The sequence below is a fragment of the Zeus faber genome, assembly GCF_960531495.2.
Source record: "Zeus faber genome assembly, chromosome: 9".
NCBI classification, from domain to species: domain Eukaryota; kingdom Metazoa; phylum Chordata; class Actinopteri; order Zeiformes; family Zeidae; genus Zeus; species Zeus faber.
Genome location: NC_137197.1, coordinates 10145628 through 10169739, shown reverse-complemented (window position 1 = coordinate 10169739; position 24112 = coordinate 10145628). Strand labels below are relative to the sequence as shown.

The 24112-nt window shown below is 45.4% G+C and overlaps 2 protein-coding genes across 3 annotated transcripts in view; one reads left to right on the top strand and one right to left on the bottom strand.

The window, feature by feature from the left end:
* LOC307235168 (clathrin heavy chain 1) overlaps positions 1 to 10823 on the top strand; it is a 29651-nt gene extending 18828 nt beyond the window's left edge. The window contains exons 24-33 of one of the 2 annotated variants that reach the window (XM_080007166.1): positions 45 to 152; positions 293 to 460; positions 973 to 1122; positions 1271 to 1402; positions 1593 to 1703; positions 1926 to 2096; positions 4621 to 4842; positions 5976 to 5996; positions 8727 to 8802; positions 9194 to 10823. In XM_080007166.1, coding sequence (XP_079863292.1) covers positions 45 to 152; positions 293 to 460; positions 973 to 1122; positions 1271 to 1402; positions 1593 to 1703; positions 1926 to 2096; positions 4621 to 4842; positions 5976 to 5996; positions 8727 to 8802; positions 9194 to 9324 — 1290 coding nt within the window. In that variant the 3' untranslated portion in view covers positions 9325 to 10823. The remainder of the gene's footprint in view (positions 1 to 44; positions 153 to 292; positions 461 to 972; positions 1123 to 1270; positions 1403 to 1592; positions 1704 to 1925; positions 2097 to 4620; positions 4843 to 5975; positions 5997 to 8726; positions 8803 to 9193) is intronic. The other variant, XM_080007167.1, reaches the window with a different exon arrangement.
* Positions 10824 to 11200: 377 nt separating this feature from the next.
* Positions 11201 to 22321, bottom strand: LOC307234719 (cilia- and flagella-associated protein 45-like; the record flags this gene model as incomplete). The annotated part of the gene is made up of 13 exons (XM_080006580.1): positions 11201 to 11276; positions 11562 to 11786; positions 12031 to 12224; positions 13979 to 14092; positions 14267 to 14413; positions 14518 to 14647; positions 15961 to 16139; positions 16483 to 16653; positions 17202 to 17346; positions 17860 to 18152; positions 18247 to 18328; positions 20775 to 20945; positions 22305 to 22321. The coding sequence occupies 13 exons, from the start codon at positions 22319 to 22321 to the stop codon at positions 11201 to 11203; spliced, it is 1944 nt and encodes a 647-aa protein (XP_079862706.1).
* Between the last annotated feature and the right edge of the window lie 1791 nt (positions 22322 to 24112).

Below are 24112 nucleotides of genomic sequence, written 5' to 3'. Positions count from 1 at the left end.
AAGCCTCCTTTTTTGCTCAGCTCTTTGCTCTCTGTCCCCCACAGGTCTGCTTTGCCTGTGTGGATGGGAAGGAGTTCCGTCTTGCCCAGATGTGCGGCCTGCATATTGTGGTCCACGCTGACGAGCTGGAGGAGCTCATTAACTACTACCAGGTACACCGGGACCACTGGCAACCAATCTCAATCATGTATCCTGGTAGCGGTTGCTTAGAACATGAGTAGCATCAATAAGTGATCACTTTATGAAGGAGTTTTCCTTGGACTTACGTATCTCGGCGTCTCCTTCCTTCCAGGACCGTGGCTACTTCGAGGAGCTGATCACCATGCTGGAGGCTGCTTTGGGGCTGGAGCGTGCTCACATGGGCATGTTCACTGAGCTGGCCATCCTCTACTCCAAGTTCAAGCCCCAGAAGATGAGGGAGCACCTGGAGCTCTTCTGGTCCAGAGTCAACATTCCTAAGGTAAGTAGTCTGGGAGGGGTTATCGCATACAACCATTCAGGTGTCGCAAATACATTTTTTTTTTTTTCTGCTTGCAACAGAACGTTGGAACAAAACAATTTAGAAGAGGTCATCGTGAGAAGTAACCCTTTGGCTAATCAACTTATTGCAAGGATTTTCCAGAATGAAAACCTGCACAGACAACAGTATTTTAGACTTTTTTCTTTATTCAATTTTTTTATTTGTGCAAAGATGGAAGGAACAACTTTCCGTATGCAGGCCTATTCAACTGGTGGCCCGCGCATCAATGTAGATTGACACTTTTTTATAGAATACTCAAAAATTTGACAAATAACTGTTTGTTGTCAGCCTCAGAGATGGTAAATTCAGATCCAAACAACATCCCAGAGGACTGGAGCTGATCCCCGCCCCCCCCTTCAGCATGCACAGTGATGTGGACTGGAGCGTTCCTGACAAATGTGTGTCAGAGCACACACTTTTCATTTCATATTTCTTTTCTGTATCTGTTCCAGGTCCTGAGGGCTGCAGAGCAGGCTCACCTGTGGGCCGAGCTGGTGTTCCTCTACGACAAGTATGAGGAGTACGACAACGCCATCATCACCATGATGAACCACCCCTCCGACGCCTGGAAGGAAGGGCAGTTCAAAGACATCGTTACCAAGGTACGGGGATGAGCCAGGAGTTTGCCTCATCCCAGATCCTTAACCCTCCAACTGGGTTAACCCAGAGCGTAGTCTTGTCCAACATTGTGTTGCACTTCACTTGGCTTGCACATGCAGATGTTTCAGATTTCTGTGCTTGTCCTCGTAGGTGGCCAATGTTGAGCTTTACTACAAGGCCGTCCAGTTTTACCTGGAATTCAAACCGTTATTACTGAACGACCTGCTCATCGTCCTCTCTCCAAGACTGGACCACACACGTGCCGTCAACTACTTTAGCAAGGTAAGTGATCACAACCTTCTTATGATTTTGAAATTTTTTTTCGTATTGGACTGAATTTGTTCTGTGAAATATTTTTGTAATGGACATAAAATGTTGAATGGAAACGTTGGGAGCAATTCTCTGTCCAGATATGGACAATGTGCTTGAATTAATCCTGTTTTTTCTTTTTCTGACATCTGGATCTCTCCAGGTCAAACAGCTGTCTTTGGTCAAGCCATATCTGCGGTCAGTCCAGAATCACAACAACAAGTCTGTCAATGAAGCTTTGAACAACCTCTTCATCACAGAGGAAGACTATGCGGTAAGATTACAATTTAAAATTGAATTGATTGTTTTCTTTTGATATACTGATCAAAGGAAAAATGACTTGTAAATGATAAATCATTTAATATTCCCGGTGAAGTCTTTTTCTCTGTGTTTATTGCGCATGTTCATATCACGATAACGATGAAAACCTGATTTATCGGTCAGTGCTTAATTCTCACCGATGTGTACTAATCCCCTCCTCCGTTCTCCCGTCTAGGCCGTACGCACCTCCATCGACGCCTACGACAACTTCGACAACATCTCTCTGGCTCAGGGCTTGGAGAAGCACGAGCTGATCGAGTTCCGGAGGATTGCGGCGTACCTTTTCAAAGGCAACAACCGCTGGAAACAGAGCGTGGAGCTGTGCAAGAAGGACAAGCTCTACAAGGTTCCACAGTGTCTTCCTTCTTCTTAAGTATTGTTTGATTTGATCCTCATCATGTACGCCACTCCCATTTAGTGGTAAGGCATGTATTTTATTAAGTATTAAAAGTACTTCTCATAGTGTCCTGGTACAAAACCCTATAATATGGCGTATAGGTGCTACTGTACCTTTCTTTCTTTCTTTCTTCAAATGAGTCCTTATAAGGATGTTTTCATGTTTATTCCAGAACATGTTATACATGAAAGGGAACAAAAAGGGTACTCAGATCCCGATGCACGTAATGGCAATAATAAAACCAAGAAAAGAAAGCATAATAAAAGTGAGGATAAGAATGTTGGGTCTAAAAGACAAACAAGGTGGCCAAGTGGGCCAAAGTACAGCAATGCCCTGATATGAACTGCATAATAGTAATAATAATAATAAATAAAGCTGCAGGCAGCAATACACAGGGTCCAGTTCACTCATGCTAGGTATGAATTGCAGGTTTTGGGGGTTCCGAGGTTCCTCAATCTGTGCTCGGTGAATATAAGCGGGGATGTTTGGAGTGGACCGAGGGCCTTTCTCCTACCATGGATTCTTTCTTTTATCGCTCTCCTTTTGCGGGGATGGGGGCTGCACCGGGCTCGGGTTGGGTGGAGTGCGAGTTCAAATTGGCGTTTGAGGAAGACCCTCCATGTCATCTCCGGGGGGGCTCATCACCGTTGCGAGCTGCCGGCCCGAGAGCGCTGAGGGAGGGGAGAGAGTGGAGTAAGCACCAGCGCTCCTGCTGTAAGATGGGGGGGTGAGCAAGCCTGGAGCCAGGAGCCAGGAGAGGTGTTGGAATCCTTAAAATGAGCAGAATAGGTGTTAAGGAAGAGACCGGTCCCTGGGGCATCCTGCATCTGTTCTGGTATAGTCTGTGACGCTCTTCATGCCCCTCCACATGTTCCAGGGGTCGTTGGTGGAGAAGTGACCCTGGATTTTGAGAGCATAGGTAGCTTTGGCCGTCTTAATACCCACAGTGAGGTTTCTACTTGCTGCTTAGTGCAGATGCGTCACCTGACCTGAACGTGGTGTCACGGCTTTCCAGCAGATAGCAGACCTCTGCATTCAGCCAGCGTTTCTGGTTGGGGTGGTGACATCATCCACGTACTTGCTCATGGTGCTGATGACACATACTCCTCCAGGTCCACATCTCCAGCGCTTGTTTGCTGCGCCTCTGAAGGTCTGCCAGTCAGTACACTCAAAACAAACTGGAGCATACAGGCAGCGTCACTGGGCCAGACAGTAATGGTCTTTTTTGTTGGTTTCCTGGACTTCAGCAGAGGGCGGTAGGTAGAGATCAGCATGATGGAGATGTGGTCAGAGAGGCCGAGGTGGGGGTGGTGGATGGCGCTATATGTCCTCCGTCTGTTTGTGTTCACGCGGTCAAGAGTGTTCGCTCCTCGGGTTTGATACTTGGATAAAATGTGTCAGGTTGACATGGTTGATGCCTTCGGGTGCTTATTTTGAGGAAGTAGATGTTTTCATGAAGCTCCCTGAGCGCCTGTTCAGCATTAGCACTTAGGGGGTTGCAAAGAGCCATGATCCGTAGCAAATAGTGTGTCCGGTATTTTATTGTTAAGTGCTCTACTGCCTCAGAAGAATGGCTGCTAACCAGGGAACAGTTTGTGCTCCAACCTTTGTTAATGTATATGCAGAGTCCACCTCCTCTGGTTTTTCCAGACAGCTGACTCCGAACCCGCCCGGAATATTACTGTTCAGCCAAGTTTCTGTCAGGAAAAAAGCACGACCGTTCCTTATCTCCTGATGAACGCTCAGTCTGTTGGCTTTTTACTTGCTTAACAGACCGGCCCACTGACCCCTCTTCTGCTTCCTCTTGCCTCAGAGTTGTTGTAGTCTGCTACACCAGTCCGCTGCCGCAGGGCATTGCGTCCTCAGAAGCTGTAGTCTAGCAATCGCTGCTCTCAGCTTCAGTGGACGTGAGACTGGCGAGTTGTTGATCATGTTCAGAAGTTCGGTTGGGCTGTACCTTCTTGGCCTAGTTGCATTGGCTGTGTTATCTGCACATCACGTTAAGGGAAGAGTCTAACACTCTTTACACCATAACTGGGAGCCAGGGATGGGACTGCACTGCTGCATGCCGGCATCAGGTCCTCAATAAAATTTACATAAATTTTCATATCCAGAATGAGTATCATCATAGTAAGTAATGACATGGCTCATGACCTGATTAGAAAGGAAAAATTATCAAAACCTTTTGAAAACTGGCCAGTTTTAAGAAAAGCTGCTTCAAAATCAAGCAGTTTTGGTCTCAATAATCACAAAAATAACTTGGAATCCCAAAATCTGGAAGCTGCCCATTCAGCGTCTCCAGAGCCCCTATCACTCTCTAACTTCTTTCCTCTTGAAACATTTTTTTTCCGCGACGTGGCTGCTCATCCAAGTAGCATTATGAGGATTATTACATATTTTATGTATGGATCATTTTCACCAGGCAATACAGCACCACTACATACAACGCCACTAAACGCTCCTCTCCACGCAGGACGCCATGCAGTACGCGTCCGAATCCAAGGACACTGAGCTGGCGGAGGAGCTGCTGGCCTGGTTCCTGGAGGAAGACAAGAAGGAGTGCTTTGCCGCCTGCCTCTTCACCTGCTACGACCTCCTGCGGCCTGACGTGGTGCTGGAGATCGCCTGGAGGCACAACATCATGGACTTCTCCATGCCCTACTTCATCCAGGTCATGAGGGAGTACCTCAGCAAGGTGGGTCAGCCGCGGCCTCTAGAGGGAACTAGACGGGGCTGTCTGGGAAACCGGCGGTTGATAGCTTAGGGGGGAAGCTCACTTTAAAATAAAAGCGTGTGAAGGCACCTTAGAGAAAGTATTTTCTTTTTTAAATGGTCATATGGTCAGAATGATTTGGTACAGCACATGCAGTTTTGCCAGATATACTGTAATATTTCAATTACAGAAGCAGCCTCTTCCCCACTCCCTTATTTTGTTTGATTATTTTTTACCTTAAAGGTTTCCAGACATTGCCAATACTGAGAATGCATCAGCAAATATTTTAAGATGTTTGTTTTGACCTAATTCGAGCGCCACATGGGTGCGGGGGTTACCTCGATGCCATAATCTCTGTCGCAATGTAGCTGAATGTTATTCTCCCTTGTAAGTCGCTTTGGATAAAAGCGTCTGCCAAATGACTAAATGTAAATGTAAATGTAAATAAGTCATGTGATGGTGTCACTCTAAGGATAATCAATCTGGGGTTTTCCTATTAAACAAGCCTCAAAACTTAAAAGCACTCTACAAAACAAAATCTCACACATCTGGTGCTTGAAATGGGTCAACTCAAACGCTTAAAATGTCATTTGAGAAAGTTCTGGAGGTTTGAATGGGACAGTATCTCTCAGTTCAACGATCCGCCCATTTAATTTATTTTTATTTTTTTATATATAATTCACTCTCATCCTCTACACATCTATCAATCCCATGTGTCATTATGGGTGTTTTGATTTTTGTTGGGTTTTCATTCTCTGCTACTTTTCCATACAAATGTCTAACAAAGGAGGTTCCTTACCACTGTATGTGTTCCTCTCTGCTACACGGCTACATGTGGCTATGGTTTACTGTTAGTCGGTTGCCATGACGTCCATTTGTTGTTAACATCTCCACTGTGACATATGCAGTCAAGATTTCACTGTGCCCTTGTATGCGTTTGTATCAAAAGTGGCACTGTTTGCATCTCTATCTCCTGTTTTTACTTTTCTTTTTATCTGTAAACGATGAGTCCTCTGTTTGCTTGCTTTTTCTCTCTCTGTCTCTCCACTGCGGGAGAAACCTTTTTTATCTGATTTCTTTCCTCCTTAAGTTGCCTCTCTGAATTTCCCTTTCAGGTTGATGCGATTAAGGAAAAGGTGAAAGTCGAATCCATTTTCCAACAATTCTTTTTGACCCTTCCCGCTCCCGGTAGCCTGTAGTTTGGACAAGTGAAAGTAGCGGAAACTGCATGAGACTGTCTCCTCTACCCTCCCCCCTCCTCCTTCTCCCGCCACTCTGCTGCTTCCGAGTTTACACTCCACATCTGCACCACACCTACTGTACTCGGCCGTTGCTCCTCGGGGCGGGGCTCTCCTGACCCCCACGTCCCCCTGGGGAATGCACTGGGTCGGCTTGTGTCAGTGAAGCTTCTTTCTCAGAACTCTGTCTGACTGAGGAGGCTTGAGCCAGGATTAAGGAAAGAAACCAATGTAATGTTAAAGAACTGAAAAATTTGTTTTGTCCACTTGATTGTTAAGGAGTTTAATTAATTCGTTTCAAAGTTTCTAAATAACTCCTTGTCACATGTGTGTTATATTGTACTGTCCAAATGTGGCTCCAGAGAAAACTGTAGAAGGTTTATCAGTATATGAAATTGAGACATAATGGGGGAAAAATTGTATGTTTCAATAATCAAAAAATTACCAAAAAAGAAAAAAAAACAAACAGAAAACAATCCATGTCTCCAACATGGTTGCCTCGTACTTATTCTATCATGATGACTTTTCAATGATTTCTTCCATTTGCCACTCCACGGGCATCTGCAGGCTCTGAGATGTAACTGAAACGGAGCGTCTGAAGGTCCTCAGGTGACCGCGCTGTCACTCGCTGTGAGTCTGTGCACGGCTGTGGCCAAACCCCTTTTCTGGACCCCAGGCGTGCACGGCCTTCCCACAGAGCCAACGAACGGTCCAGTTTAAATGTCAGGAGTCGAAGCACTCACGCCAGCAAGCTCAGCGTCTCTCCAGGGGCCCGAGAGTTCCTCTGGATCACCTGAGACCCCCCTGTGGTCTCCCTCCCTTAGAGCCTCTAGATGGATACTAATGGAGAACGGTCTCGAACGTGGTCGAGCCGTAGCCGCCGCCTGCTTCTCGCCAGGTGCCGAGGGATTAGTTTCGCTCTACGTACAAAGTATTGGTGTTTAAACTTAAAATACAACGACCTCATTGAGGAAGTTTCACCTGAGTGCAGGCTGCCTTAGCAACGTGTATATGGGATGGTGAGCAGCAGCGTCGACCGCGGTGAAGTATAGAATCTTTTTTTTTTTTCCAGAAATGGAAGAGCCTGTTTGGTTGTCTGAAGGCACCATTCTTTCAGAGATCTTTTTGTTTTGTTTTCGACCGCTGGATTAACCTCAAAGCTGCGAGTTCAGAGGGGAAAAAACGGGGGGGATTTCCTGTATTTACATTCAGTCTCTTCCCAAACGTAAAATGTAGTCTCGCTCTTCCTTGACCTCTTGTTTTTGAGCGCCGCTCCCCGCTGTAAAGCGCGGTCTCTTCAGTGACCAGCACCGAGGGCGCGTGGAACGTTTTTAACCAGCGTCTCGTAACAGAGCGCTGTTCTTGCAGTCCTCAAGCATGACCCCTGCCCCCGCCCCGCCAGCAGCACACTGGCCAGGCTCAGAGACGTCACTGTTGGCTGTTGCCTGCTTCTGAAAGCCTTGAAACTGGCTGTCCCAAATACCCATCCACCTCCACCCTCTTTCACCCCCACCTCCCCGCCTCAGCTCTTTGCTTCTCTATTTCTCCGTGTTTTAACTGAGAAAATAACCCAATTGCCGCTTCAGCATGTCTCTCTTCCTCCTCCTTTTTTTTTTTAATTTTAATTTTTTATTATTTTTTTTTAATCCAAGCTGCAAGCCTGCCTTGACTTTCTGGGGGGGGGGCGCACATAAAACAAACAAACAGCCTGCTTAACCAGACTGACGGACTGATCGGAGTAGATGCACTGTAGATACCCCCTCCCCCCGCCAGTATGTAGAGAACTGATCCAGAAAATGATATATGATATGGCATTGTGATATTTGAAACGACCAAACGGCTGACTGTCTTTACCAAGGCACGTTCGCCAGCTGCTCGAGCCCGAATTATTGTCAGCGGTGTTCTCTCTCCCCGTCAGTCATCTGCTTCCTCTAAACTATGCAAAATGATTTGAAGAGCCGTATTGACGTTGTTCCCTTATCGTACTATCTATGTATCTAGTGTCGAGCCGAATCCCGGTTCTGCTGTATCATTGAGCTGCGGTGTCTTCCTTCAGCGTCCGTTACCTTAAGAGTTGTTAGTGACCCCTCGGACAGGCTGTGTTGCTATGACATTTGAATTCGGGGTTTGGTTCTCTACATACTGTGTGCTTCCAACACGTGAGGAAAATAGATTAATTTGGGTGGCTGTATGGTGGGACCATTATTGCTCATTAGCTATTTTTTTTTTTTTTGTCTTTTAGTTTTCCTTCTCTAATCCCATATTAGCCTCCCTCACACTCCACAAATAAAGCGGCATGTGATATGTGTCGTTAGAATTTGCGCAGCCGAGCTTCAGGAAGTAGCCAATAGTTCTAAAGTCTGTTTTTTGGCCAATAGAGGGCTCCCCTCCCTTGTAGTGCGGCCCGCCCCTTGCCGCCTGTTTAATTCTGGACTTTATTCATCTTCGCCTGTCAGGAATGGTCCCATCCGTCAGCCAGTGAAATAAACCAGAGGTCAGTTTTTTTTTTTTTTTTTTTTTTTTTTTTTTTTTTTTAATAAAGCGGGCGTCACAGCCTTCGCCCTTCAAGAGCTCTCTCCCTTATGCTGTTAGGGTCTTATACCATTCTCGGTCGTCTTTCCCCAACAGGTGGACAAACTCGACGCCTCTGAATCCCTGAGGAAACAAGAGGAGCAGGCCACAGAGTCCCAGCCCATCGTTTATGGTACGATCGCCCTTTGACGCTAACGATGATGCTAACGAAACGTAGCTTCAGTCGTGTTTGCATTGCTTCCATCCAGCCCGTCAGGCTCCCTTGTTCAGATAAATGATTACGATTTATAAATATTTGTAGCTCTTCCTTATTATCAGAATCAATTAGAATTATCCATCTAGACCAGTGGTTCTCAACATAGGGGCGGGGGGTTCAAGTAAAATGATTAATACTTTCATTAAACGTCATCATTATCCCATATGCAAGCCGTTAACACCAGTAGAGAATGCACAGTAGTGACTGTTGAATCATAGTTCCACTGTAAAGTACAGTATTGACAGGAATGGAACTCTGGACTTGAGCATTTTAACAGATGGGCTCTACTGTGTGTTGCGTGTGGCAGGCACTCCGCAGCTGATGCTGACAGCGGGGCCCAACGTGGCCGTGCCCCCCCAGCAGCCCTACAGCTACGGATACACAGCAGCACCAGGCTACGGCCAGCCGCCGCAGGCTGGCTTCGGCTACAGCATGTGAGCGCCCGGCTGCGGGCACCGCCCTCTGACCCACTACTTGACCCCACCACCTTCTTAGTCGCTGTCCCGTCCACCGATTTCTCCTCTACTTGTGTTCCTCACCAGCTTAACATGGTCTTCTACTCACAGCAGGGGCTGCAAGCAACAAACCTGCACTCATTTTAATTGCTATTTTTTTATTATGTTGTCCTGTTTTAAAAAGAAAAAAAAGTATGTAACTGTAATGAAGGACTTTTATTTCTATTGTTTGAGAAGAAATGGACCAGACTTGTTATTTGTTTTTCCACATTCCATATTTATGACTACTTGTGATTTAGAATGATGGTTTTTCTTTTTGTGTATGTTCATGTAATGTATTTTTTTTATGGTGTACTGCTTGCGCGGAGGTGGACTTGGTAAAGCCGAGCGAAGAACCCTTTTTGAAGGAGGTGGGGAAGCATTGAAATTGCACTGTTGTGAGAAGAAACAAATGCAGAAAGCTTAATTTCGATGTATTGAACATGTGAACAGCTTACATTGTCCGATGTTTGTGTGTGTATAATGCATTTCATCATTGTATATTCTGAGGAAGAAAAAAGTTACATAATATTTGAACATATATTGCCATTTGGATGGCTATAGCTAGCAACACGAAGTAATGATAGTATATTCTGCACAGGCGTGTAGCTTTATGGAGTTTTAAATGCATACAGATGTGGGTGAATGAGTGGATATGAGTGTGTGTGTGTGTGTGTGTGTGTGTGTGTGTGTGTGTGTGTGCGCGTGTGATATAAAGAATTTTAACCCCCCCCGGGCCTGTACTAGGCTATCCAATCTCCCTGGTAGATGTTAGTTCTTCTGGCTCCATGTATTTAGGTGACCTCTCGTGCCGTGTACAGTGCTTGTGTGTGTGTGTGTGTGTGTGTGTGTGAGACAGTGTCTGTATGTGCAGGTTGGGGACGAGAGCCCGGGGCCCCTTAACGTACCGTGCGTGTATTTCCTCCCAACACTCCCCTGCTGAGGTCTGTATGCCGGGCGTCCAGGTGTTTTTCCCCCCCATAGGTCACCATTATTTTTTTCGTTGTGTGTACAGCTGTGAAAATGCTGAATCTGAAACTCTAAGGTGGGGATGGTGCTCGTCCTTCACTCACTGCCCTGTCCTGCTTTTTTTTTTTTTTTTTTTTTTGGCCAGGAACAAAAACACAGAAGATGACAGGGCCATGGAATCTTTGATGTCCTACTGTCCACTTGGATAGATCCGTAAAACACTCCTGTAGGTTATGTATCTAGATGGTAATAATAAAGAAATTTAGGTCTCAGTACATCATACAGTTCTTTGTCAAGAATGGTCTGAAATAAAAAGCCTGTATTTACCTTGATGTACTTAACTTCCTTTAATGCTCTGAGCTCTAAGTGTAAAGTGTCATCCTAACCCTATAAGTTGAATTCCTTTCTCTTGTCATGCATCTTAAAAGTAAAGGGGATGCGCCACTCACAGATGGATAAAAATGGTTTAATTCAAAGGGATCTAGCATAAATAAAAACGTTAAAACCTATAACCGATCAATGTGGAGTTTGTGTGACGGGATGAGATCATTTTGCTTCCGCTTCACTTCAGCTATTGGATTGCTGGAGTTGGCAGAACCTGTAATGTGAATTTATTCTCTAAAAGTGTGATTCTAACCGCACCTTATCGAGAAGTTCTATAAGCCAGTTTAATTGAGAAAATTTCAATTGTTTATATAATGTATACATAGAGTATAACAAAGTGTGACAGTAAACCTTTATTCGTACCAATTCTAGCAATTACCCGTTAATTTTCCAAGTGTCATTCGTCAAAAGTCGGTTGTACAGACGACTGCGACGTGTATTGATATCTGCTCGTGGCCACAGCGAGACTATGGAACCAGAGAGTTTAAAGCCTGGACCTTCCTCTCCACTTCGTTGCAGTATTTCTCAGGGAGTCCAGCGTCCCTACAGAACACAGACAAATAGAACTTTTAGTTCAATGAAAACCAGTTGGAGGAAGCCTCAGATCCTACTGTAAGTAATGTAGTAGCCCTTAATACAATGCCTGCCTCAGTGACAGTCTATATTGTCAGAGCTGGGAGCGACTCTGTTTATTAATGGCCCAAATTACATTTCTTCCTCTCATAACTTACATTTTTACAAAAAAAAAAAATCAACAAGTGAGAGGAAATACGTCGGTCATTTGGTAACCGATCAGGATTTGTCTTGGCTCTCCGAGCCTGTACTTACTTGAGTTCCTTCAGCTTCTTCTCCTTGATTTCACCGAGGCGGAGGCGTCGCTGGCGGGCCTCCTCAGCCCGCTGGTCTTTTTCCCGGAGTATCTCCCGACGCTGAGCCACCGCCAGCAGCTGCCGCTCCCTCACCTGCTGCCTGATGCCGTCTGCGTGGTGCAGTGCAGTCTGACGCTGCTTCTCCTCTTCCTCCTTCTGCTTGGCGATGGCCTCCTGCTGCGCCCTGAGTCATAGAGAGGGAGAGGGCGAGACGGGATGTGTCAGGGAAAGAGCAGGTGGCCTTGGCACCTTACACCATGCTGTTAATGTGGCAGCCAGTGGTAATAGATGGATTGTTAGCGTGGAATTGTAAAAGTAACAGGAACTTGAAACCGGTTAATTTAATTAGGAAAAATGTACTATATGCATTTATTTGCTGTTGAACTCTTGAACATAATAAAGTAAAGTTTTGACTAGTGAGCGCTTACTTCTGCACCCTGTCAAATTCCGCCCTCTCCCGTCCGGCCTCGATGGAGAGGAAGTGCTCTTTGTGGGTGACCTGCTCCAGGCGACCAGCCTTCAGCTTTGCTTCCTCCTGCGTCTTCTTCTCTGCCTGCTCCTTCTCTTTCCTCCTCCACTCTCTCTCCGCTGCCTCCTGGTTCCTCCGAGCACGGAGTTCATCCTTGTCAGGGCCAACAGAGATAAGAATGTTAGCGATTTAGTAAAAGCGAGTGTCTTGGTTTCCAAGTTGGAAAGAACAAAACAAGTAGTGTTCCAGTTTTAGTTTCAGCTCCCGACGCAGGGAGTCTGTTTGAGTTCGTTTTCACCGGATCTTGCTCTGCCGCCTCTGTATCCGACCACCTTTTCTCTTACCATTACATCCTCCCCAACCCACTCAGCGTCAACTTCTCTTTGTTGTGCTTCAATCTGGCTTCAAGGCTTCCTGCTCCACAAACACCGCTCTCCTTGCTGTGCCGGTGGCTTTCCACGCTGCCAGGGCTTCATCCCTCTCATCTGTCCTTATTCTCCCTGACTTGACGCCTGCCTTTGACACAGTTTACCACCAAATCCTTCTCTCCTCCATCTGAGCTTGGAATTACAGTATTTGCACACCTCTGGCTAGCTGGTGTCCGTCCTGGGCCTCTGCTGTTTTCCTTATACACTAAATCCATTGATGGTGCAATCCCCCACTGCTTCACTGCTATGCAGATGACATTCAACTCTGATCTCTCCTTTCCCCCATCAGAAACACAAATCAAGAGGCACATGTATTCAGCATGTGCTCATGGATGCAGGCACATGGATGTCTGGGCACAACCTCCACCTCGACAGGATGGAGCTACTCTTTCTCCCTGGGAAAGACTGCCCTCACACAGACCTCTCCATTACCATTGAGAACACCAACTTACGATATATCCCTCTCAAACTGCCAAGAGCATTGGGGGTAACAATACTTTGATTCCACGACAAAATGTAGATATTGTAGGTGGCTTTGGACAAAGGCATCTGCTAAATGATCCAGCATGATACAGGCATCTGCCAAATGATCAGCCACAACATTAAAACCACCACTAATAACCACCTTATAGTTAATTGACCTTATTTTGTGTACCTCCCCCTCATGCCGTCAAAACAGCTCTGACCCGTCAAGGCCTGGAATCCACAAGACCTCTGAAGGTGTCCTGTGGTGTCTGGCACCAAGACGTTAGCAGCAGATCCTTTAAGTCCTGGAAGTTGGAGTATGGGGACCCAATGGACCGGGCTTGTTGTTCCAGCACATCCCACAGATGCCTGATCAGATCAGACCCTAACCCCGCCCATCCACGTGGTGTAGAAGAAAGCGTGATTCATCGGGCCAGGCCACCTTCTTCCATTGCCCCATGGTCCAGTTCTGACACTCACGGGCCTATTGCTGGCGCTTTTGGCGATGGACAGGTATCAGCATGGACACTCTGACTGGTCTGCAGCTACGCAGCCCCATACGCAGCAAGCTGTGATGCACTGTGTGTTCTGACACCTTTCTATCATAGCAGCATCAACTTTTTCACTAGTTTGTGCAACAGTTCATTTACCCACATCAATGGGCTCATTGATGCACTCACCGGCGACAGTGTTGCCAGTTCACTCGTTGGCCTTCCTTGGACCACATTTGGTAGGTACTACCCACTGCAGTGTTTCGGAGATGCTCTGACCCCGTCGTTTAGCCATCACAATTTGGTCCTTGTTAAAGTCACTCAGATCCTTACACTTCCCCTGCTTCCAACACATCACCTTGAAAAGCTGACTGTTCACTTGCTGCCTAATATATCCCACCACGTGACAGATGCCATTGAAACGAGATGAACAATGTTATTCACTTCACCTCTCAGTGGTTTTAATGTTGTGGCTGATCAGTGTATAATTTCATGTAATGTAGCACTGGATTTGCAGCTTCACCTGCTCCGCCTTGTAGTCCCTGTCCTTCTCCTGCAGGGCTCTCAGCCGGGTCACCTCCAACTCCTTTTCCCTCTTCAACCGCTTCTGCTCCGCCTCGTATTCTGCCTCTCGTTCCTGGAAGCGACAGAGAGGTCAACCATCTGGCAGAAGATTCTGCTCACCACCAAATAAAAAAAACACAAGGCAATAAAACGATGAAGGAAATCAGGAGTGTGAACTTACTTAGGGTTGTTAAACTGAACTAAATAATGATGGGGCTTTTCGGGAAAACCTGGTTCTCCATCTCACCATTTTCTTGCGGATATAATCCATGGCTTTAACGTCAGCCAGCCTCTCTTCCTCCTTTTTCTCCTCTTTTTCCTGCAGGGTCTGGGCGTTGATGCGCATTATATCCTGCTGCAGAAGGTCCTGTTCCTCCCTCCTCCTCTCCAGGGCCTGGAGGAAGCCGCAGACCAGTCAGTGCAGTAACATTTGTGTGTGTGTGTGTGTGTGTGCGTGCGTGCGTGCGTGCGAGGCTCTCTCTTGAGACCCATTCCTACCTCCAGTTCCTCCTGCTTCATCCTTTCCAAGTTTTGCAGCAACTGCTGTCCCTCCTGCTCCTTCAGCTCATCCTCCAGCAGCTTCTCCTCCAGACGCTTCTCAATCTGCTCGATAATCAGCTCCTTCCCTCTAGTATAAACACACATTTATCACGGGGTAGTTTGATACTTCTAAGGAGCAGGCGGACGACCATAATGGACCATTTTCACAGAGGTGTAATGGCAGGGTAAACACGGGGGGACCTTAATATCGGGTCTTTTCCGATGTACAGTGGTCCTAGAAAAGCTTGAGAACAGTTTAGAATTTTCGGGAATTTCTGCATAAAAATAAAAAAATATGATCAGAGGTTAATTGTAGTAGAAATGGCTTCAACAACCATTTCCAGGATTGGGGATCAGTCCTGCACATCGGCTTGGACTGATTTTGGCCCATTCCTTCTTTACAGAATGTGTGTCAACTCAGTGACGCTTTCATACATGAACTCCTCGCTTGAGGTGCTGTCACAATATTGCTATTGGATCAAAGTCTGGAGTTTGACTTGGCTGTTCCAAACTCTACATTTCCACTTCAACTATTGTGTTGGATCCCATGGATTAATACACGAGTTGACTATAATTATCCCCTTAGGTGAACTGATAGCCCTGGAGGGTCACACACTTCACTTTGCTCAACAAATAAATGAATAGGTATAATGTTTTTTTTGTGTTATTTGTATAATCAAGATAATATTTTTATAATATTATAAAATTATTTAATAAAATTTTATAAAATTATAATATTTTTAGGATTCTAGGGTCTGATCACAATTTAGGTCAAATTTATGCAGACATTGTGGAAAATTCTAAAGGGTTCACAAACTTTCTAGCACCAGGTGTAGGCACAGTATGTCAGAGCACCAGTATAGTATATAAGTATTTTATCTTCTATGCTCTAACACCTCTGTGAAAGAGTCAATGGAATGACTGATGGGTGTGAAGTGCACACCCTCCACCTTCCAAGCAGTTTTCTGCCAGTTTTTCCTTTCCCGGACTGGCTTAAGACTACAGGATGCTGTTGATTTCTATGTGAAATGTGGGCTTGCGAAGCCCTTTGAAACTTTATGTTATTAAGGACTATATACTGCATGTAAACTTGACTTGACTTGATTCTCTCAAGCACTTCAGTGGTTAATATATATTCCGAACATTGCCCGTATGTGACTCTAATATTACAGAACTGAGGTTGATGTATCAGAGTACCAGTATACCTCTGTGGAAAGGGTCCATTGTACTGCTTTGAATTACCCGACTGTATCAAAAATCTTGAGAAGTGCACTCCCTCCACCTTCCTAAAACTCCCATTCTGTGAAGCGCTTCTGTGGGTAAGATATAATACCGCCATTGGCTCCTCTCTTTGACTCTTGCATTATCTCTATATTGTATATGTTTGTAGACGCCCTCTACCGGATCCTCTGCTGTTTGCGTCGCTCATCGATCTGTTCCTGGGTCTCTATGGCCCTGCGACGCTCCAGCTCCATCATGGCGTCCAGACGCCGCTCCTCCTCCATCAGCTCTTTCTGTATCTGTCTCCTCTCGAGTATCTGGGAGTCACGCGTGGCATGGCACTGGGCGCCCATGATGAGCTGAGGGGACAACACGCAGACATACAGTGTGTGCCATGCACACAGTACAGACGCAATTAAAGTGATGTGGACTGGTTCTCTACCCCGGGGGTTCCCAAGTTTGTTCTTGGCAAGGCCCCCTTGGCAGACTAAGCTTCGGCTAAGGGCATCTACACCCTCCCAGTGAAAAGGTTGGACACACCTTATCGTAATACACTGTCATGTGGTTTAACATTACACTCACACCTTGCCGACAAAACAGACAAATCTGCAAAATGAAACAAATTCCCCCGACATCATGAGTGAGGTGGCGGGGCGGCCCTCGAGGGGGCCGTGGACCCCAGTTTGAGAACCCCTGCTTTACCTCATTGACCCTCTTGATCTCCTCTTCCTTCTCCATCCTCATGGCGTTGGCCCGCTCCAGCAGATACTGAGCTCGCTCCCGCGCCTCAGCGTCCAGCTCGCTCAGGGCCTGGTTCTTCTTACGCGATATGTCAATCTGATGGAACTGGTCCTTCCTTTGCTCCGCGGCCTCCTGCGGGGGTCCGTCGCATAGTGGATTGATTGGGCGGGAGGGGGCTCATTTTTATTGGTGTTAACCTTTACGTTTGGAACATTTATGGTACTGAGAAAACTACGTTTCTATCCTGAAATTGTCTCGGACAAATGAAGCGAATGTCTTCGCGTACGCCCTTGAAGCGATGCAGTATTTTTATCGTTTGTTTGTCGTTCACATTCGGACCCCGTTTTAAGCCAAACCACTTTTCAATTGTGCACACCCACTAATGTCCGTTTATATTTTCCTTCAAGTCTTACTTTCTCGACCTCACCATGGCTTTAAAAGAAATTAAAGCGATGAGGAGACACCCACCGTGTTGATAGAGACAATTTCCCTTGAGGTTAGTTATTTGACAGATGATGTGTAAATAAGAGTGTTGCTGTTCAAATCCCTGTTGTGGAAAGAGTCATATGTTCCATATACAGTATATAAAGTGAACACCAGGTGACCATCAGCTTGGCACCCGAGAAGAGGATTTCGTGCAGGGAGCGTGTGGCACATGACATGACATGTGCTGTTCTCACCAAGACGGCTTCCTTCCTTTTCTGCAGGGCCTCCATCTTGGCCTCCCGCTCTTCCTTGGTGGGAACCCGGGATGCCGAGGTCAACCGTTCAATCTCTACTGGTGATAGGATGACGGACAGTCCGGAAGGATCCTTGCTTGGGACCCTGCCAAGAACACGGGGGGGTGGAAGTTTTATTATAGTAGATTTAATGGGGACGCATTGTAGGTTGACTTCACGGTACCGTGCAGTTTGTAGAGAGGTGTATGGCGACATGCTGGCACTGAGTATTTCAAAGGTTTTGTGATTGGAAGCAACTATATTGTGCAATATATTGAAATAGCACTGTTATAACACTGTAGACTGTAATAACTTAGTAAGTACATAGTAATGATTTATTAATTATTGTATACCCTATATGCCTAGAAAATAATTGCATTTTGTATATTTGTCAATTTCTGTTTTCTATTTTTTGCTAATTGTGTATATTGAGCTATTACATTTTTTTATTCTATTAAAATGTTTTCTTCAAATGTTTATGCTATTTGTCTCATAACAAATTCCCTGTATATGTATAAACACATGTATATGTACTTGGCGAAATAAACTGCGTCATCTGATTGAGACATTGACAGGTGTGATATAATATTCCTTTTCATATCGGCTTTTAATTGACTACTTTAGGTCCCGGATGAAGTCCTTGGTGATGATGCGGATCGTATCTCCTGGCTGGCTTTTCTGGGCGGGAGTTGAGTGGGACTTCTCCATGGCCTGGGTCCGTGGCTGGGAGGAGCCGTTGGAGGAGCCGTTGGAGGCATTGTATCTCTCAGCCTGGCGAAGTTGCTGGGGGAAGGGGTGTTTGGACCTCTCTGCGGACTCTGCTGCCTCCGCGCCCCGGATAGGCGGCAAGAAAACGGTTGACTGGGTGGACGAATGGACCCGTGGCTCCGACTGTTTGGTATTCTGGGACGCCTGCTCGGAAGGGAAAACGTCTCAGATGACGGGTTATGCACAGAAGGGCACCTCACGCCAGAGACTTTTTCGTGCGCGTTTAGTAAAGACCTACTATTTGGGCTGTCCCAAACAGGCTCTCGTCCACGTACGAAGTCAAGCCTCGGGTGCGGTAACGGCGGGTTTTGGAGCTGCCACTGCTCCGTGAAGAAGAACCGGTTCTCACGCTCTGTGGGTTAAACATAAGCTACTGCAGCTGCACCAGTGGCCGGACTTTAATGCAATTTCTCGAATTATCATACTTACCATAATCCTACCAGCATACGCAGTAACGAAGAGAGAAAATCAGCTTGAACTAGACAATCGCCCATGAAATTGTGAATGTGCATGTGCACTGGCCCTGTGTGGCAGTTGGTAGGCATGGTCTGAAACTGATACCAGCTTCTTCTTCCTCTTGGTCGCTCAACGTTCAGCTTTATAGGAGGCGAGTTGTGACGTCACAAAGACATCGGGGGTGGGACTATGTGGGGCATTTCCACATGCGTTTACATGTGTTTCCACGACAACTGGGTTGCTGACAGAAAATACATACAGTATTTACAGAGGCGGTCCGGGCTCCCTTGGTGCCCTAGGCGAGATCTTGAAGACACCCCTCCCACACACAACCAGACCCACACCCACCTACATTTGCCAACCAGAACACACAATTACTGTTTCCTTTTAAGCGTTTAACAATGAACAATCTGCATTCATTTTAAGAATTCTAAACACTTAATTTACCCTCTCCCGCAGCTTCCTGTGAGAACAGATCTGATATGATTCTGAATTTACAATTGTCTTGCCAGCCTCCCGTGAGATTCATTTTTTTCTTCTCACAAGTCTTACCAAACAGATAGCATTAAAGACGCCTGGTCTACCCCCGGTCTACCCCCACGCACATCTGCTCATACATCCACCTCCAAATAAGACTATTTAATTGTATCTGTACATGCTGTACTTCTCTCCGTGAATCTGAATATATTTATACACAAAGGACATTTTGAGCATCTATCCAAAACTTTATTACTTCAACATTGAAGTAACCACAATATGAATAATTTGGTAACAATGAAAAGCAGTTAAAATTAAATAAATATTGCTTACAAACTGCTTACAAAAAAATAATACATTCTATATATGACAAAAAAATCCCCAATCACCAATACTGGTTCTTGTCTTCGTAATCTTTATCTAGTGGAATAACATAGAAGCACCATTTATTTTATGGAGGCAATGATAGTAGACAATGCAACCTCACTGCAAACTGAACTCCCCGAACCTGAAGTCCTTCCAGCAACATATCTCTTTGAGCCAATGAGTTTGGTCACCCCCTTCAATCATCTCATTAAAGAAACCTCCCTGAAGAATCAGGACTTGAGCCTGTGCTTTTAAACGCGCCCTCGGGGTGCCACCCGCCACCAAGAGCTGACTCGGCATCGAACCCTCAAATCTCTCCCTGAAATACAGTGGTGTATCTCTTTATCTCTTTTTACGGTCATTCCCTGCAATCATCTGATTAAAGGAACAGGACTTGGATGGACAAATCAGGACTTGAACCCGTGACTACTAAAGACAAACTCACCAACTCGTACGTAGGAAAGACGTGTTCAGTAAAGCACGTAGATCAACACACTTTATAACACTTCTCACAGATGGAAGGGGGAGGTCGGTAGGGGGGACGGGATACGGTTGCATTTTTCTGCAATACTGTATTACAGAATCTCGGAAAGGGGGATCCTATCGGGTACTTCACTTTCTCTAGTGAAGGGACACTTACGAGCCACGTCTTTACATTTCCTACTGTCAGTTAACTGAACCTTTTATTTACATACACAAATACATATACAGTACATATGTGAACCACGCGCACACACACATTACTTCTTTGGTGCACCAGGCCTTGAAGGCTCCCCCCCGTTTTCGTAAAGAGTCACCCTTTAGAGCCTTTCTTTCTTATCTATCGTAGGAGCACCTTAAAGGGAACTACATAATGTTTCCTCTATCACAGGGGCATTCTAGAGGCCACTCTACACCGCTTTCTCTCCCGTGGGGGCACCTACCGAGGGCACTTTCGCTGCCTTATCTCGACCTAAGGGGCGTCGGGGCCCGGTCTTTGGCTGAGACAATTTCGGAATCTGGGTCATGTGACCGTATAACACTAGGCGTTGACCTCCCCTTTCCCCCCACAAGCCTGCCCTCCAGCTCACAGCCTGAGACCCCCTTCAGTATGTGTCTTCAAATCATGCGGTTTTGAGATTTCTCATCCGGAACGTTCAAAACCGATTTATTTTTCGAGTGAACTTTATTTCCTCCCATGTGAACACAAAATGGAGAATGGATCTTTCATTTCAGAATGTGTTGGATAAACTTGTATGTGATACATTTCCAAACTATATTATTATTTCCGTCACTACTTTGCTGTTTCCTGTGTTCGGATGAACAATAAACTGGGCTGGACTCGCAACAGCGAGGCCCTCTGCAGGACAGGAAAGAGCAGATCAACGAAGTTGAAAATGGGGGAAATTCTATTGGTTCTCCTGTAGACACTTCAGGGACCACTGGAGGTTCATCCCTGTCTGGTTGGAGAAAGTGCTCACCATCTACCTCTGCAGGGTAGTCAGGGCGCTGGATTTTGGCGGGGGAGCATGACTCCCAAACGCTGCGTGGACGTCCTCCGCCGTAGCCAAGCAGATGGTCAGCCGGTCTCCGATGACGCCAACACCGCTCTCGATAGGGACCGTGGCGAAGGCCCGAGAGAAGGCCTTGGTCAGACCGCTCACCGCGCAAGAGAGCCGCTTAGTGGTGAAGGTCGTTACGTCGGATCGTGTCGCGTTTTCAGGGAGGCCACCGGTTCAACCTCCTGCTCTTGATATCCTTTCTCACGTCTTTGACACGCTTGAGGTTGAGATTTGAGGGTGTTGTCTCATCTTGAATACGGCTGCACCGTGGTAGGCATCCAGAGGAGGCTGTCTGTTCTCTGAATCATAAACACTGTACAACCTGAAACAGCCAAAGGCAAAGTTCGTGTGGCTGACTAAAATGGAACGGTCTTTACTGTCGCTGGCTGAGCGCAGCAAACATATTAAATGGATACTGAACCTGACACAAAGGTAAACGTGAAAGAACCACATTGACATTTCTGCTTAAGTAAAAGTACATACTGTAAGTAAATGCTCTCAAATGTACATAAAGTATTACAATTAAAACTACTTGGCATACCCTACTGGGTGTGCCAAGTAGTTTTAATAAGCGTTTTAGATATAATAGGGTTATATCAGGGTATAGCCCTACTTATATCAGGTATTATATATAATATGGCATAACCTACCATTGAGACCTTTTCTGCAGATGAGTGCTCATGCATATTATGATTACAATTGATGAACAGCATAGGTGTAGTACTGTATATAGTAGGTATACAAATATAAATCCTGATTAAAAAAAAAAGGTTTTGAGTAATGTGACAGTGTATGTAGTACAGTAAAAAGTATAGAAGTTTGATTTCAAATGTAGGGGAGTAAAAGTCAAAAGTCTCTGAAACTGAATGTACACAGTACACAGTAATAATAGGGTAATAAGTTGTAATGGCGGTAGTGGGAACCGAGCTGACATTTTGATATATTTATATATGAAACAAAAAAGCCCCAAGCCCCGTCACATCCCGCGGTGCTCCAAGCTCCGTGCTGCTCCGGACATCGCGGTGAAAGTCGGAAGAAACTTTTAAATGAGGCCTTGTGGATCTAATATGAGGATTCAGAAACTGGATTGTTTATTTCTCGCCTCAAATTTGTTCCGAAACAGATTTTAGTGTACTGATAAGGTGAAACAAGTGTAAGTTTACAGAGAAATACAACAGAATGCGGAATAAAGCTCAAACCCCATTGGCTTTCAGAACTCGGGTCCTCGAGAGGGTGGCTCCTCCCACTTAAACAGAGCCTCAGGAACATGATGGGTTTGGAGGCATTTTAGAATGCATAATCTGAGTGGTATTTTCAGCAAAAAAAACAAAAAAAAACAACTTTCAAAAACATGTTTTGGGAACCTCAGAGACCCTTTATTAACTTGTCTATAAATAAGCATATCAGGGCCTCTTTGAATTTGGCTCACTTTCCACTCACCCACATTCAGACTTACCTGGTTTTCTCAGGCATTGGGTAAATGAATTGAAGTTGCTTTAGTAATACACTAATGAAATCGGGGGGGATACATTTGCCGATGATGAGTCGCAGCTAATAAGTAAAGACTTTGACTTACACAAGACTTACACTCCTCAACTCTTACTATATTTACTGCATTTCAACTCTAGACACCAATGTCCACACCTGGAAAATCTGCCGCTATGACCGCTGAGCTGCTTGTTCAGAGGTTCCGTTGATCCTCTGAGGCAACTCTGCAATAGAACCGCTTTATATAGTCAGAATGCCGTACGTTGCCATGGCAACCCTGACAGTGGCGTGACTTCATCATCTGGTGTTTTTTAAGGCCGCTGGCACACGGGATGCCAGTTCATATGGGTCGGGGCTCGCAATTGTAGTTAAAAAAAAAAAAAAAAAAGTTCTGTGAAAACTAGAGGAAGATGAGGGAGAACAGGTGAGTTAAGGGGGTAAGAGTCACTTCGAGGGGATCCAGTGACCATTGTGGTTATCTAACTGGAGAAGGAATAGACTTAGCCCGAAAGAGAAGAAGCTCGTCTTTCCAATAACACCAAATAACTGTGCATAATGGAAGTTCCTACAGATTCCAAGATGAAGTTTGCTGCAATTAACGTACCATAAAGTTTCATCCTAATCCTATCAGCTGAATTATTTTGTGTTGTCATGCATATTAAAAGTAAAGTGGATGCGCCACTCACAGATGGATAAATGTGATTTCATTCATATTAGTCATATACTAGCATAAATAGAAAAAAAACATTAAACCTACACCCGATCAATTGATGTGGCGTATTTGTGTCACAGGGCGACTATTTTGCTTCCACCTCATTGGAAAGTAACCCCAGGATATGTGTGCGGTCCACTGAACTCTTAATGGTGCCTCCTGCTGGACAAAACTTGGCATTGCAACCATACTGAAGGATTTGAGAAGCGCTAAAGTAAACCATAAAGCCATAAAGAACCATAAAGTATACTGGTGGGTATGCCAATTCAGAGTAATTAGTTCCTCTGTCTGACCCTTCCATGTCCATTTCACAGTGTGGCCTTCCGAAAGAGCAACGTGCCGACCCATCTCTGGCAGCGCTGTTTTGAGGGTGTTCTGGTGAGTTGAAAAGCGCTGCTCTCGCATATCTAAATACATTAAACCTGCTCCTGCTTCGTTCCCCATTCCAGCAACCAGACCCAGGAAGAGGACGTTCACAATGTATAATCAAATGTTCCAATGATTTACTAAAGCTGGTAGTACACACTTACCTACTGTCTTGATATACTGCAGCCCATCCTTTACGCACATATTCAGCCAGGTCTGTGATGAAGGTTCTGGCATCGTTTACCTCAATTCTTGTTTTGCTTAACTTTGTTTCCACAGGTTTTGCGGCCAGTCAAATACAAATACAAGGTGGTGCTCAAACATTTTCTTTAGACATTGAAATCTCTGCTGCATGCGTATTGCATAGAGATGGAACGACATTGGGAACTTGCTCGATATATCTGGACGACGTGGTCAGTTACAGAGACTGATGGGTGGAGCGTGTTAAACATGTAAAAGCTGTGTTTGATCGCTCAGTGTGCCTCACCGTTAATTTGACTGAATTAAAACATCAGGGTGCTAGGTCGGCTATCAGCCAGTTTAATCAAGAACATTTCAATTGTGCGTATGTAACAAAGGAAGTGTCACACAAAAATCATGCAAATCATACCAATTCTAGCAATAGCATTAGCAGTCACTCCTTTTCATTTTTATCAAGTGTCAATTTATCGAAAGTTGATTTTGATACCGTATTTCCT